This window comes from Saccostrea echinata, unplaced genomic scaffold (assembly GCF_033153115.1).
Source record: "Saccostrea echinata isolate AGI-Se365-2 ecotype Australia unplaced genomic scaffold, CSIRO_AGI_Sech_v1 ptg000030l, whole genome shotgun sequence".
Taxonomy (NCBI): Eukaryota; Metazoa; Mollusca; class Bivalvia; order Ostreida; family Ostreidae; genus Saccostrea; species Saccostrea echinata.
Window position 1 is genome coordinate 32,346,388 of NW_026889779.1, and position 17,595 is coordinate 32,363,982.

The 17,595-nt window shown below is 31.1% G+C and overlaps 1 protein-coding gene across 1 annotated transcript; it reads left to right on the top strand.

The window, feature by feature from the left end:
* Positions 1-16,099: 16,099 nt before the first annotated feature.
* Positions 16,100-16,935, top strand: LOC133196730 (uncharacterized). The gene has a single exon (XM_061332590.1). It carries the CDS (start codon positions 16,150-16,152, stop codon positions 16,801-16,803), a length of 654 nt encoding a protein of 217 aa, XP_061188574.1. The 5' UTR covers positions 16,100-16,149; the 3' UTR covers positions 16,804-16,935.
* Positions 16,936-17,595: the final 660 nt, after the last annotated feature.

Sequence of the window (17,595 nt, forward strand, 5' to 3'; positions counted from 1 at the left end):
CTGGTGCCCTTTTCTGAAAAAACTATGTTAAGGCCCCAATAGAGGCGGGGAAGATACACGATGACATGGTTCATTCAGATTATATTAATTATAATCAAATTATATTCTTATGTTTCGACTCCATAATATTATATATGTCATGCGTATCTAAGTCTAAAATCTCTAAAATCAAACAGCTAGTTGACTTCTAGCTGTAGATCTGGTCTTCAGCGCAACACTCTTCCATTAAAACACACACACACACACACACACACACACACACACACACACACACAAACACACACATACATGATGTAACAAATGTTAGTAGCTTTTAGCAGGCAAAAGAAGAAAGTATATGCATATTTACATGTCTTTTTTTAATTTTTGCACGAATTTATTACTTTTTTCAAATAACTTGAATGCAACACATTTTTGAGGCGTTTCATTTTATCTTATTGTCCAATTAAATTCGAATTGATAATTGTCGCAATAAAGTAAAAGGTTGAAATCCAGGTTTAAATATAGATATTCATATGATACACCAACCTTTTAACAATTTTAGAAATCCGTCTATGATTTGTGACATATTAAGTTGCTCTTTCAATTAAAAAAAGATACAGTTTCTTAGAAAATATAAGATGGTCCCTTTTCAACTTGAAAATTACATTAATAATTCATAAAAATAGAACGATACTTCGAGTGTGGAAAATGCAGTTGTTTTGGACCTGAGTTTAGAACCACTGTTGACATAACATGATAAGAATAAACATATGATCAATTTAAATGTTTTATTTCATATAAGAAGATTCATAATTTAAATGATTAGGATTTTCTTTTAATCACAAAATAAGGAAAATTAATTAGGAACAGTCACGTGATTATTTATGAATAAATTGTACAACATTTCTTCTCATGCCATCTATAAAGATTGATTGATTGTATGTTGTTTTACGTCCCATTCGAGAATTTTTCACTCATATAGAGACGTCACCATATACCGGTGAAGGGCTTCAAATTTTGACCTTTACTCGGCACTCAGGGCCATTGAGCAGTGAGGGATCTTTATCGTGCCAACGCCTGCCGTAACACTGAACCTCGGTTTTTAAGGTCTCATCCGAAGGACCCGCAACTTTCACTTCAAAGTGCCGAGCGCATGGCGAAGGAACAGTTGCTACCCATTTTTTATCGACTTGGGTCTGTCGCGGCCGAGATTCGAACTCACGACCTCCCGATCACGGAGCGAGCGCTCTACCGACTGAGCTACCGTGAACGGTGCCATCTATAAAGTAAAACAAACAAAACATTTTTCAATAATCAAAACTCAACTGGAGTTGAAAAGCTAATTTTGTTTGTTGATATGCCCGTGGTTACTTCTTACTTCTTATATCGATGGTTGTAGTTCTTAGTTAGGTGAGAGTTGTTTCTCTGACTAACCACTTTAAACCAGTTTCTCTGCTTTCCCCTACAAGTAACTGGTCTGAATGTACTGCTATATAACAGGTCAATGGAAATGAGACGGGGAAGTTTTATCAACTAAAAGTATTTGCTTTATCCTGTAAATTCAAATTATATAATATTGAGTAAAATTCTATAAACTCAATGAAAAAGAAAAATTGTTCTCTTTAAATTTCTTAGTTTATTTCAATGGAAATGGAAATGTTTTTGTTTATTGAAACAATGTAATAGTCCTCTATCAAATGACATCAGAATTGCGGAGAATTCCCATAACTTTGATCTACAGTTATTTAAGGATTGTTGAGGTCCTCATGATGGAAATTTTCCTTTCTTAGGCCAGATAAACAATGTCGTAATTTTGATCATTTGTGCGAAAAAAACATCCTCTCATTATTATAAACAAAGGATAAATAAGAGGAACATGCACTCTGATAAATAGTACTGATAGGCCTTTATCAATACACTGTTATGTTCTCTCGGATATTGTGAATAGCGGCTCATTAAATATTAGACTCTCGGATGAGTTATTGCCTTTTATAACTCCGAATAGTTTCCAACAATTAATATATTGAACGCATTTATTTCATTATTTTTATCCATAATAATCTGTTTTGATGAAAATGCATGTATGTGTTGAGCTATATAATCACATATTCCATCGGTATATAGATTTCTGAATATTTTTTAATGTTTGAATCACGATATAAGTTATATATCTTTACTCTAGCATCCTTTCAAGGAGAAAAAAATTATGTATTTATTCCTCAACAAGGAAGACTTTTTCTTGCTTTTGAATGGGCATTTTGATACAGGATATGGATTTAATGATTATACATACTTCAAACCCTGTTCAATCATGCTCTGATGAGGGATATGAAGATAGCATCTTTTATCTCTTTCTTGTTCCTAACCACAAATCACCTGCCCAGCAGGTACGCCAATGCACTCATGAATCTCTACACCTCTATTATCCCATACGTCGAGGCTGAGATCTTACAACGATTTAAACTTGCTATTATTATGAGGAAATATTTTGAAAATTAACTTTTGGATCTCTTAGAACAGGTGTTTTTTAACAAAATATCCTGATTATCTACCGTAGCACAACATCTTAACATATTTTTATATATTAAAAGAACCAAAAATAAGAGCCTAAAATGTTTCATGTAAATAACTAGAGATTTCACCTAAATATCATCACTGTATTGATTTATGAATCAAGGGTTTAATGTTTTCGTGGTTTCAACGTGTTCTAATATTCAAAACACTAAAACATTTTCTATTTTTTTTTTAGAAATAACAAAGTGTTAAATAATATTCATAAATGAGCTGCATTTCGGACACCGTCAATTAGGGTAATAGATATACTTAATTTAGCATCACATCAACATGTAAAAAAAAATACTATTGAAACATTCATTGCAATCTTTTTTAATCAACATATTTATTGGTTTGATATCAAGAAAACATAAAAAGTCAAATAATGAATATCATGTCTATTAAAAAGGTAAAGTGATTTTTTAAATGTTTGAAACATAAATTATTTTTATTCTTAATTAATTTTCTTTTGCATGAAAAAGGTAGCAAAGAGGAATGGTTTACTTTTTTTTTACTATGTAAAAGGTGATATGTGATAACGAACAATGATCGATCTCAAGAAATCCACAAACAATTTAAATACATGTATGTGAAGAGATCATAAAACACGTACCACTGGAAACATCCAATTAATCTCATTAAAAGTCAACATTTCGCAAATTGACAGATGGTCAGGTCATTAAATTTATACTGAATTGTCTACGGATATTTCTTTATTCGATCATGACAAGAAGCACACACTGGGTATGACCGGTAGGCAGGAGTTGGTTACATCTCCATGGCACCCTATTTCAGCTATTTTTCAGAGGTCCGAGTTAGCCTGCTCATAAATTGTAATGTTTAAATGAACTTTTGAGAATGATCATTGCTAGTGCTCTGTTCACGTTTCGTTTAGTTTATTGGATTTGTGAAATTGATCACTGTTTTTTATCTTCACTTTTTACAATTGTCTTCACATTTCATCTCATGAATATCTTAATTATTCCACAGTGTCGCACTGACTGGCATATCTATGTCAGGGTCAGTAAAGCATTAAAAAGAGGGGAAAACCAGGTTTATGTTAGTTTTCGAAAATAGTAATCAAGGAGTGGTAATAATCTTTAAAAATCCTAAAAATTAATTGTTATGTCATACAATATACATTTTTAAGAGTTTGCCATGCTTGATAATGTTTAACATTTATTTAAAATATTTCTCCCTGAGAGAACATTTACACTGTAATAGCTATGAATGTCAAAGAAAATGTGCAAACATTAATGCAAATAGGCATCGAAGTTATGAAGATAGGCTACAATGTAAACACATAACTACACAGGATTTCATTGTTATTTTGAGTTTTTCTGCATTAATTTTTAGCATGCACCAAATCTCCTTCGACATAAAGTCATAGAAAAATGAATAATTAAGGAAATTAGATTGTAGAAAAAATACATATTAGATACTGAGAGTTAGTGAATAATTGAACAAGGACATAAACAATAATTACAAATTTAATCAAACAATAAATTATTATCAGAAGGTGAATACAAGTAGTGGTTGTTTGTGTTTTCAAAGACTTTTGAATAAGATAAAGCTGCCCAGTAAAGGATAAATCCATAAAGACAAGGCTATTTTTAATATATTTGCCACTAGATCATTTTAACTTGCCAAACATTAATTTTTTACTTAATGCTTCCTCAATGTTCTTCTCAAAACAAATAAACCATTCATACAGGAAGATTAATATTTTGGTCCCATGCATTTATCAGTCATTGTTGAATCTACGGCACTCAGGAAAGAAACTACTCAGATCCCGAAAACAAAACATTGACTGCTCCTCGGTAGACATGTAGGTAACTACTCAGATCCCAAAAACTAACCCTTGTCAGGTCTACTGTAGATAGGAAAGTAACTAAACTAACTACTAAGATCCCAATCAGCAACCATTGTTAGCTCCTCGGTTGACATGTAGGTAACTACTCAGGTCCCAATCACCAAAAATTGTTACCTTAACAGGAGAAAGGAAAGTAACTTCTCAGATCCCAATCAGCAAATATTGTTACGTCTACGGGAGAAAGGAAATAATTACATAGATCCCAATCAAAAATTGTCACCTCCTTGGTAGACATGTAGATAACTACTTAGGTCAATCACCAATAATTATCAGGTCTACGTTAGACAGGAAGGTAACTATTCAGATCCCAATCACCGACCACTGTTAGATCTACGGTAGACATGTATATTGTAGGTAACAACTCAGATCCCAAATACCGACAATTATTAGGTCTACGGTAGACATGTAGGTAACTACTCAGACTCTAATCACCAGCTATGTTAGATCAGGGTAAAAATGTAGATAACTACTCAGACTCCAGTCACCAGCTATGCTAGATCTACGCCTGACAGGTAATTAACTACTAAGATCCCTATCATGAGCTACTGTTAGAGGGAACGGTTGACAGCTTCTCTTGTGTTAGGATTTATCTTGACAGAATTTTATATTGATTTTGAGAAAATGTGCATTGTTAATTTTGTGAACAAAAGAGATTGACTTAGAATATCTAAGTTTATTACTAGTCATAAATATTATAGGTTTCTTATTAAATGGCGGTAGCTCCAGTCTTAAAATAATGTTTATATGATGCTTGGATTAGTATATACGTTAATCAAAAGTTGATTTCTACATCAATTGTTCTTAAGCTCATAATTAAGATATTTCATGGTTTGTGGTTGGATATGATTTTCATCCAACAAGTTGTATGTTTTCTATCCCCGAGCCTTGGCACACAACGAGTTAGATAAAAATCATATCCAACCACAAACCAATGGGATATTCTTTTTAATTACATGTTTTACACATTGCTATTTCATGCTTTAACTGTTTTATAATGTAATTCCACAATATCTGACTCGATCAAATTCACGCAAAATCCATTGTGACTTCATATCCGTGGATATGAAAACAATATCCTATGAGCGATATCCACTGTATAAGGAGCAAACATGAGATAAAAAGGTATAGCTGTCAAACTTCTGATCAGCAAGAAAACTAGCACAATACGAAGGCATCTATGTTTTCTCTCATTGTCAGTTATTTGTTCATTTTAACGATTTAGGACAGTTTGGACAAAATTAAGAAAAAGGAAACGGTTTAAAATAAATATAATATTGATTGCAATCAAATTTTATCTTGTTTTATTGTAACTTAGTATAAACAACTATATAATTAACACTAACGTCATGTATTTGGTTGAGGTATAAAGTGAATTGCTGTGACTTAAACGAAAATCTTATCAGGGTTCTTTGAAATTGTTATGGATCCTTATGCCAGCATAGATTCTAACATACAAGCAGAGTCCTCTATGAGCCTCTCAGCACTGAATACTTTACCATGCATGCATAGAAAAAATATTATTCTGTCCGTAGTTCCAAGGACATTTTATGCTTTTTTTAAAATCAAAATTTAGTTTGTTGTTACTTTTTAAAGACAATTTTTTTCTGGATTTACAGGCAATTTCAGAAAACAAGATTTTAAAAAAAAAAATACACTTCCTTATATAACCATTACGCTACCTTAAGCTTGCGTGTAATTAACGAAACTTTGTTTTTTTCAAAATGTTTTAATCCAATTGTCATAATATAGTTTTGCTCACCTCTGACTTTGTGCAGTAATCTCACAATAGCAAATATTTCATTATTGTGTTATTCTGAGTCAGTCTTTAGCTTGACAACATTAACCGTTAGTCAGCAAAGTTTACCTTGTGATACTTGTCCTCATTTACATATCCCAGGTCATGGCGAATTCCTGTATTATTGTTCATTAACAAACTTTTATATGTTTATGAAGTCTACTTAATATTGACATAGGTTTTCTTGCACTTATCAGATTAACTTTAATATTAGACATTTTGTGATATCAGGATATGATTGAATTAACTTTAGAGATAAACTGGGTCCTCCTAAATCACAATATTGTCTATTTTAAAAGGTACAATTGCTTATCGATGCATTATTTTGAATTCGTTGTAGATTATTATTTCTATAATCTTTATAATGTGAAAATTGCAAAACAAGGGCCGCGCTTTGCCTTAAATATATTTCACAACAGTATAAAATTTCACACTTTTTATCATCGGTGTTTGAGGTTAAAGATACACGTACTACACCCTTTTTTCTGAATTCCTGTTTTTACGTAAACATAACTGACGTGGCAGACATAGTAGACAAAACTCCTGATACATTGATGTACAGGGTACTTTTAAGACAAAAACAATTTAAAGCATTGACATGTTTGGGTATCTATAGTGTGATATATCCGGAAAAATCATTTCGTCGCTGTTGTTTATTGGTCTTCAGTCAACAACTGATTAATCATTACCGATCTAAAAATCACCATTACTTTCTAGTTCTATGAATACGTGCTGCAAACAAACTTTTTTTAAAAAAACAATTTGAGAAAAGATACCAAACCTAAAATAAATGAGATTAATCATAAAAAGTTTAAATTTTATTTCAGGTTTTCTCAATAATTTCCTTAAAATGAATAAAGTGAAAGGAAGCTTAAAAAATAATTTATAAGGGGAAAGGTAAAAAAAAAAATAAGAAAAACGTATAATTTCTTGACATTTTAGGACTTTGATAGAGGCGTTATTTACAATCAAAATAAGCCATTTAATGAAAACTAATCCATTTTAAATGCTGTTCTCAGAATAGAGACATTTTCAACAGAAAAAAAACCTTCAACGCAGGCAATTTCTGTTTTTATATTTTAAATAACCAGTACTTACTCGCTGAGTGATTAGAAATATATGTTAAACATTTTTTTCATGTCTTTTTTGTTTGAATGCATACTGTTTATATTTGTTGAGACTGAAATTGAACTAGTGAATTTTGGTATATATCTTTATCTGTAATACAGTGCATAGATAAAAATATGTTGACCTTAAAATACAGCTAAGGAAATAATTTTATGAATACAAACAGGGGATGTTCGATGGTTCACAATGCTTCGTGATTAACGCAATTTTAAAAGAAAGACATACTTCTCAATTGTGCTTTTACATAAAATATGTAAGACGACTTTTCATTGATCATTTTTTTTTAAATTGATATTGATGCCGACGTAAAATATATATGATGTAAGGCGGAACCTTTTGTTTTCTCTTACACTCCTGAAATTTTCATTATATATTAAATTTAGTGACAGTAAACTTAATTTATATTTTTTTTAAGTTTAAAATATATAAATCATTTTTAATAAGTAAAGCTTTATCAAAAAAATTATAAAACCTCGTTCTATTTCATAAAATTCGTATATTTGCTGAATTTTCTTACGGAATTACATTTAAAAATTTTCAATTCTACAAATACTTTATAGAAATATATAATTTAAAGATTTTTTTCAATTTCTTTCAACATTTTGTATTTAACACAAATATTTGAATTCATGACGTTTATAGGATTTAAATAAATGTTTTGCAGTAATCTCAAAAACTTAATTGTGTGCAAATGAAATATGAAGATAACAAAGAGTTATCTAACTCAAAAGTCCATGGAATTAATACAAATTTAGAGCAGAGCAAACACGGAACTCTGAACACACCAGAGGTGGGATCATGTGCCATGGAGAAGTAAGCATTACCTGTCGACCGATCACACTTGCCGTGTGCTCCCTGACATGATAAAGCAAACGGAAAAAATCCTAATGCAATACAGTGAAAATAATGGACTAACAATTCGTATGAAAAACGTCAGTTAGTATTCAACGTAATGATATCTTTATGCAATACAGTGAAAATAATGGACTAACAATTTGTATGAAAAACGTCAGTTAGTATTCAACGTAATGATATACTGTATTTGGTGACAAGGTCATTTTATCTACCATAAAATTTTCAAAACGTTGACTTTAAACGAAACTGTTGATATTCTTGTTTTATTGACTTATTTGTCAATAGCTTGCCTCGTTTGTTCGTACGTAGAACATGCTGTTCTTCCGTATCAATTTAACTTGGAAATATAAGTGTTTTGTTGAATAAAGCTTCTTAAAGACCAAATTTTAAGAACCCTTGTAGTAAAATAACGCGGTGCAATTAAGGAAATAATGAATTTATAGACATTTTTGTCAATTTATATCTTGTAGTAAGCTAAAAGGAAAGACCCCGCTCATGATCAAATGTGAGAATTTTTACATCTGCCAACTTCATTAGTACAAGTTTTTTAACTGCACGCTAAGCCATTTTCTGTTAATAAAGTATTCAACAGTTTTTCTCCAAATTAAACATTAACTCAGTGAAAGCAAACTTGTATATGGCGGAAGGGTACCCATTACAACCATACGACAATTTACAAGTCTTTTAATAAATCAATTCCCTTATTTTTTGTCCTATTATCTACAAAATTTGATTCATTCGCTTTGTGCCAATATGTTAACCTTTTCTGAATCTCATACAAAATATTTTTCAACATTTCAAATTAATTTATAAACATTATTGTCAATGAGAGATCCGTATTTCTAACGAACATTCATATCTTGTAACATAGTAATATATGAATTTGTTTAAGGCAATACAACCCTGTTAAAATGCATTTCAAGGTAAATGTTTACTTATGATATCTAAGTACATATGTACCTCTTCCCACTGCTCTACTTGTATTTCATTCATCTACTTGCTTGAGTGCTCTTAAACACGTATATTTAAACCATTTCGATCTATATCAATTGCCTTCAGTCTGATTTCATTCATTCTCTTCGGTGCGATCACTCATCCATGCGACGCGTCGTGACGTTATGTGTATTGTCTGAATAGTTCACGACTTTCTGTAATAAAATACCAATAAATACTGGGCAGCTAAGAGCTCCTGTCACCTAGCTTTACTCCTTCCTTTAACAGGTGCCTGTGATTTGTCATCAGAAGGGAATCCCCCTTAATCCAGCCAGGATTCAGAAGATTAAATCCACCCTCAGAACATAAACAATTACATTTGACGTTATTGGATTAAAGCTAGTCGCTTAAGATGAATCTTCGACAATTTTCTTTTCTTTACAATTGTTATACCTTGCATTATCTTCTGTATTTTAAAATGCAATACTTACAATATTTTATGTAGAAAAAAGAAAATACATAAGAAGCCTTTATCATTATTGATTAAAATTAATAAAATTAAAAACAAAGTAATATCAACCCTAGTAAATACAGCTTTGTATTGTTCCGCCGCTACTTTGTATTGGATATTGATGAATGAAAAAGGATTCGTTACCTCACTTCTTATTCACACTTTAATTTATATTTTATTTTACCATATTTCAATTCATAAAGTTGTCTAATTGACCTTATATGTTATAGCGAGCTTCTATGATGAATAGAAAGACGATATGCCTGAGGGTGTTATATGTCAGTATAAATCACAAAAAAATCGATCGCTGAATCAGCTTTATTTCTATATTTAAAACAGTTTATTCTGAGTATATTCAACTTTAAGTGATTCAACAGATCTCAATTTATGTCAATCTTGAACGAAAAGAATTTTTTTTCTATGACATTTGTATTAGAGAGCCAGTTCATCATGCAGCTTAGTGTTTTAACTCTCTCCAATTACAGAATTACAGCTGCTACATGTATTCTTACTTTTTTTTCTTCTTCATGTACTTGTCTATGCATATGCTGACCTGTGTTTATATCTGTATCAACATGTATATGTATCGCTCATGTACCAGTTATCTGGTTTCGGGGACATAAAAAAAATCAATGGAGGGCCCTTGTCAACTGAGAACAAGTACACGCGACTTAATACTTACATCAATCATTTTAAACATATACTTTTACTGCAATTACTGAAATAATTTTACTTTCTTAAAAAATTCTGATTGAAATTTAATGCTTTTGGTGTATTGGGTGTATAAGGGTATGCTGGACACGAAATAGTGAGTAACAGTCGTACATTGTTAGTCGTGTCACGAAGAGATTTGAAATGATCCCGTAGTGTAATTTAAACCCCCAAACTCATACAGCCCTTGACATTGTTAATGAATCTTTTTATAAATACCCTTTTTTAATAGGTTAATTCAGAGTACATAGAGTAAGTGATTTATGAAACATTTGAATGTTGATACTTTGGACATTTTTGTATACATTTAACTTGTTAAAGTACAAATTATATCTTTACTCATTTTCGAGCTCTTTAATTATTTTTGCTCAGATTTCGAATTGTACTCATGCATAAAGATACAATGCATCACACTTCTGAACAAATCTCTGTTACAATTAATGTTGAGGAGAATCAAGAGCATTGATATTCCGTAAAAGCATGGAAATTTTTCATCGAATTACATTTAAAAAGAGCTCCTTTGTGTCTTTTTATTTGAATGATTTTTTATTTTATCTTAAATAGATAAGAAGAATGTACTAATATAAAGGGAAATGTATTTTCTCATCATGTTTTCATTGAATACTTGCAATTTTGCAAAGGGTTGAAGAGAGAGAACAATCTCACACAAATCGGAAACAGGACAAAACATGGAACTCTGAAATACCAGAGATGGGTAAGTTGCCTGATAGAAGTAAACATCCCCTCTTGATCGGTCACACCCACAGTCCTACCGGGAGCTGATAAATAAAGTTATATGTAGTCAAAATAAGCGTGAAAAGAATTGTCTGATAATTAGTATATATTTAATATATCAGGCAAAATTCAACCTAACGATAAGTTGTGTTAGGAAATAAAGTCTTTATAAATCCATTAAATTTGCCAAATACTAAACTTGAGACGAGACTGTTGTATCCTTTGTGTCATCATTGTGTCATCAGTATTTGTAATTGATAAAATTAATGTAATTGATGCATCAAAACTTTAGAGTGAAGGCATCAGGAAGATTTTCTTTTCTCGTAGTATTAAAACTGCTCGGCTTGTAATTAAAGGAGCACAAATGGAGCTCATGGAATTTCTGACAGATTGTACAAAGACCTACATGTAGTCTCCGAAGTCTACATTGACTTTCTCAATGAAGAACACAGTGTCGTTTGTGTATAATCTGAATTATTTAAAACAACCTAGTTATATTGGAAATGAAAATTTGGTTTATTATATATAGAAAATGTCTTTCCTGTTAATGAAATGTCTTAAAACTTGTATATAATGCGCATTTTGTCAAATATTAAGTTATGTTATATATCATTTTCATATCAGAGCTGAGTCATTCAATGTTCCGATCAAGTAAGAGATTTTTTCTATTTTCCATTGCCTTTTGTCATTAGATCATTGTTAAATTTTTGTAAATAAAGATACTGATAAGATTAGGCCATGTTGCTCAGACAATTATATCTAGTATTTAATAATTTCTTTGATTTTTAAAAACATTATTTTTTTTATCGTAGAGAAAAAATCATGCAACCAATATACACCACAAAGAAAGAGGATTAAAGATTACAATGCACATATTCTTGTTTACCATAAATAAGTAACATAATTCCATAGATAAATTATGTTGGTTAATGAAATGCACTTGATAACAGAATCTGATGTCCAAACAAAACAAGATCATAAAGCAAAAACAAGTGCAAGTTTTAGAGTGATACTATGTTATCTTAGCGATGAAGTTAAAATTCTCTATTATTAGCTGCACGCTCAAACTTTTTTGCATCAGGCATTAATGTGAATTCCGTGACAATAAATCTTTCAGATGAGGTAGACTAGGAGGAATTCTCTTGGTAAATTCGAAAAACATTATTGAGGGTTCTTTTGAGCTTAAACTTAAAAAAAATCTGTTTCGCACGAACTTTGTATGTAGCACAGTTTTTATACATGTGTTCCTGACAAACTTTGCACCATAAAGACATTTATTTTTTTTGTTATAGAAAATATCGACAACGTAAATAACAACAGAAGATGAATATTTCTCTTGAGTACAGATGGTGTAGAAAAAGATTAATTGAGCATGTAGGATGGTTTTTGTACAGGAAATTACACGGTATAATCATGATTAAGGACCCCTCACAGTTTAATCTAGAAAAGATGCATATTGTAATATGTGAGATGCATAAATATATCATTCAGAATACCTACTATCATTCGTCTGAAATCAGACGATATAAATCATAAATCAAGTAGTGTAAAGATATCAAAGTATGCAGTTTATTATTGTAATAATGTTAAAAATATCAAATAACGATAAAAGACATAACTGAATTTAAAGACAATATCGTACATGTGCCCATGGATTTCGTACATATATTTACATAAAATATGTTTTAATTGATTATGTATATTTTTATACTCTAGCAACTGAATTTGCAGAAAATATTATACCCATCAATTTCATACATACATTTCCATAAAAAATGTTTTGATTATGCATATTTTTATACTTTAGCAACATCAATTACACATTAACAGTATTTTAGCCTATTTGGGTTTTTTTTAATGATTTTTCATTACATTTATAGTGAAAAAAATGGCCTCGAGAAAAAAGATTTATGTAATACCGGGTATACAGAATAGCATACATGAGTAAGATATTCTAAAATAAATATTCTGTTTGTTGATTTCAAACTATCTTTCTTGCTGAATGAAATTTAATCGATTCTAAGATGTGGTAAATAATAAATAACAGTGTTTTTAGCTGTATATCACTATGACTTTATATAAGGTTGACCATATTAATCTTAATTAACAGCACACTAATTTGCATTAAATGGCATTTCACAATTAGAAGTAATAACTAAATCTGTTCACGGTTGACAAATTCCGGTTTTTACAAAATACTCTGCAATTAGTTCTCTTCTGCTTGAAAAGCTAAATTTGCATAATATAGCTTTATTTTAACAAATTCTTATGTCATATGACGTAAATGAAATGCATTCATGACATGTGTACTGTTAATCTTCTAGTGTGAAGCGAAATTGTAATTCTTTTTAAATAACATTCACAGTTCTACTTATAAGTGATGTAAAAGGTAAAGATAACGAACAGTGATCGATCTCTAGAAATCCATAAACAATGCAAAAATGTGAGGAGGGCATAAAACACGGGCCCCTGGAAATTCTAGAGGTGGAATCGGGTGCCTAGGAGGAGTAAGCATCCCCTGTTGATCGGTCACACCCGCCGTGAGCCCTATGTATTGATCAGGTGGACGAAACTATCGGTAGTCAATTCAGTACAAAAACAAAAGGCTAACAATTTGTATGAAACAAGTCAGCCAAAATACGACCCAATGATAGGTTATATTTGCTAACAAGGTCATTATAACGACCACAAAATTTACGAAATGCTGACTTTAAACAAGGCTGTTGAAATTCTTGTAACATCAACTTATCAGTAAGTAGTCTGCCTCGTTTTACAAATTGATCGTACTCAGAGCAATATCAGAATGATGTAAGATTAAAAAAATATTAAAAATCATAAATGTGTTAAAAATGAACTAATTGCCTAACATGAAAACAGACTAAAAAGAGAACATACAGTTAGTTGGTTTTTATTAACTTTAGACTTTTTCAGTTTTCATTTGTTCTTCTCTCAGTTTTTTCTCAACTCCATTTGTATGGTTGATAGGATTTGAGAGATTTAACATCGTTTGTTTTTCTTCACTTTATTTTAATAATGATAGTAAACTAAGTAAATGGGAAATTAATGAGATCCTACTTATTATAAAATTGGTATGATTGAAAGGGTTAAAACCTCAATAGCAATTGAATGAGTTGTATTTGTGTTCTCTGTATAAATTTCTTTCAATCAATAACTGTTTTCCAGAAATCAGACAGGAAAATGTATATTAGTTAATTTATCTTCCAGACTGGTTTTTGTCTGTTTACTGTTAAACTTTTTTGCCATTTTTAAACTAAAACTATTTTTATAGTTTTGGTTCCTCAATCATATGCAGATTCCCTCTATTAAATCAATCCAAAAATTTCATCTACTCTAAACAAGGAGCTAAGGAGCTGTAGGTCAACGTGTAAAACAAACTAAGAAGATGTTCCATTCACATATGAATTAATTGTGACTGAAAACTAATACAAGGTATAAAAATTACTTCATCCACTTTTTCAAAGTAAGCAAATTTGTCCAAATTGCCTGCACATTTATTTTATTAAATAGTATAAGTCAATTTGGAATGGTAAACAAATTTAACAGAATGTGATGTTACCTTATAGATATTTCTTATGTAAAGAAGGGTTTGCACAGCATACACACATATTTCTCAATTCTTTTGGTTTGGTCAAATGACGTAAATGAAATCAATCACTCGCTCGTGTACAATCCATCCTTGAAGTACTTTTTTAAATTATTCATAGTTTTTATCGTTTACATGAAATTAATCTTTTTCAAATAATTTTGCATCATAATTTACAATAAGTGTCGTATAATGATATATTACTTTTATTTAGAGTAGGGTTTACAAACAATGACATTATTAAGCTTAATAGCGCTATCGAACGACAATTTTTAATGCAAAAACAAATACATGACATTTCAGACGTACTATTACATACCACTATATTCACATTTAAATCCAAAGTAACACAGCACCTGTCAACACCAATGTCACTGTACTGAGTAATATGATAATAATATAATAATCTAGCTGTAAATATGTCAAGTATATAATAATATAAACATGTTTGTACATTTTTCCACTGAGATTCCTTTTGTGTTGATAATGACCAAAACAAGTGACATTACCGAATACTATATTAGACAATTATATCATATAAATTTATATTGTTATAATAGAATGTGTCTACATGAAAACAGTTATTTAATATATGTAATTGATATCCATTTGCATGTATTTTGATTTTTCATAAATGGAGGGAGAGAAAGAGAGAGTGAGGGACAAAATCCTAAACATAAAACCTTGAAAGGACCAGACACAACAAATAAACATCGTAAGTAATATATCTTTTTTCTGAAGTGTTTATAAAACATGTTGCTGATCCTATTAACTTCACATATCACCAATGCCGCTAGCTGAATTCAGTCTGCTAACTCGTCCAGATCTTACCAACCTCATTCAGTTAATTTATTCAGCGTTTGCTCTTAATGTTAAGTACAGCAGATTTTTTTGTTTGGTATTCCCCGTAACTGCGACTATGACTCAAACGAACACTGCAATGTTTTGCGCGCAATGGAAAATTACTTTCCTAAGTCTCGTTCAAATCCGGTCCTCTCTAGAAATAATAAAATTTCTTGCGAGAAAATTATTATTTACTTTAAGTCGCTTTCTGGTCGTATAGTTAGAGGCTGATATTTGATATCAATTAATTTGATATAAGTGTTGTTCGAGTTTTTTTTAAATCGCTCCTCGATGCACAATAATTTGGGGGGGTTTTCAGAATTATTGGTAAGCTGCTTATATTGTTTCTTTCAGATAGCGTGATATAATTCCGATTTGCCACATTTTTTCTAATTAGCTGTTTTTATCTGACCTTAAACATAATGTTTTCAAGGCAGTCTAGCGTCTCATTTTAAATCTCGTTGACCACATTAAAATCACTAAGCCCCGCCTCCCATGAGAAAGGGGAAAACCTATTCTAAGAATAGATCGAGAACTATAAAAGCGAAGAAATGTTTACATGTTGATCAGTTCTTTCTCCATCGTTTCAGCGATGTGACAAGGTGTTGGTTTATGCTGAATGTTATATGGACAAAATTCTGAAGATGTTTATGACGCACACTTCATTAACAGAAAAACAGTCTAAGTGCCTTGAAACTCGTCTAGAGGATGCATCTGAAGTACGAAAATTGGTAAGAAGCGGAGAAATAGGGCCAGCTTCCCACATCAGGGTTCACAGACCACGTGCTCTACATTTTTTGTGTTGGAAATTTGACTATAGTTACGATCACCACTTTTTAGTAACCGATGCAACAGAAAACAAATTGACAATTGTTCACTATGCCCCGAAAAGGATTTCTATGATAATTCTTTTGAAAGGGGTCGCCGAGATCATCCAGGAATCGGTAGAAGTTACGGACAGTGACGAAACATTAGATTTTAGTTCCGGTGTGTATCATATAACCTCTGACTATTACCCCAAGACACAAGAAGAGAAATCTGAAGCAGTAAAACGAGCCAAAAGACGCCTAGGTGAGAGACAATACTCAGTGTTTCACAATAATTGTGACAGTTTTGTGTCGTGGACACTGTTAGGGAAATCGTACTCACACCAGGCAATGAATGCCAAAGGACTCCTCTTTTGCATTGGAATCTGTGCCCGATGTTGTATAAGGATTTATGGGACCTTGGAATTATTTAAAAATGCTATAAAAAGACTTTCTTATGTTTTTGGTGAATAGTCCTATGGATTTCTTCATACTATAAGCATTGCTGTGATACTTTTATTGTTGTAGTCATCTTCATCTATTAAACTTTATGCTCATTTATTCGAAAATTCATTTTATACATATTTTAATAAATATTGAATGTTATTTGCACTGTTGAGACTTTTCCTTTATTCAAAGACCGTTTCCAATCTCTTAAGTATATAAAGAAGTGAAGACAAGGAACAGTCATAAATCTCATAAATCCTGTGTTTTAAAACAAAAATAACTATCAGTATGAATGAAGAAAAATGCCCGAGTCAGAAAAAAAAAATCCTTTTTAGGAAAGTCGCAAAATCCAGTAATGCAATCTAGCAATATATTACACTTAACTCTTCTTTACACTTTCCTTTAAAAGTTTTATCTGATTTTGACTACAATGTAATTGACCAGCAAGGACTGAATCGTATCCTTAAGGAGTATAAATTTTTAACTTTTCAATACATTCATACACTTAAATTTTTCTTCAAACACGACGTAAAGAGGAAGGGTTTATTTTCTAATCATATGTGTGTGAAAGATAGTATACTGTGTGTTTCGTACAGGCCTGTTAAAGGCAAAAGCACAATATAAGACGGCCGACGTTATAATAATAGAATTTCATTAAATCCTCTTCCTTATAATTAAGCTATGATTTTCAAAGGGTGTTTTGCGCATCGTATTAGAAATCTTTAAGTGCAGAAGTTGTGCGTCCCTGACATAACTTTTAATGTTATTTAAGTTTTAGTTGAAGTTGCTAACGTAAGTGCAGCCGTCCTGAGTTTTTCC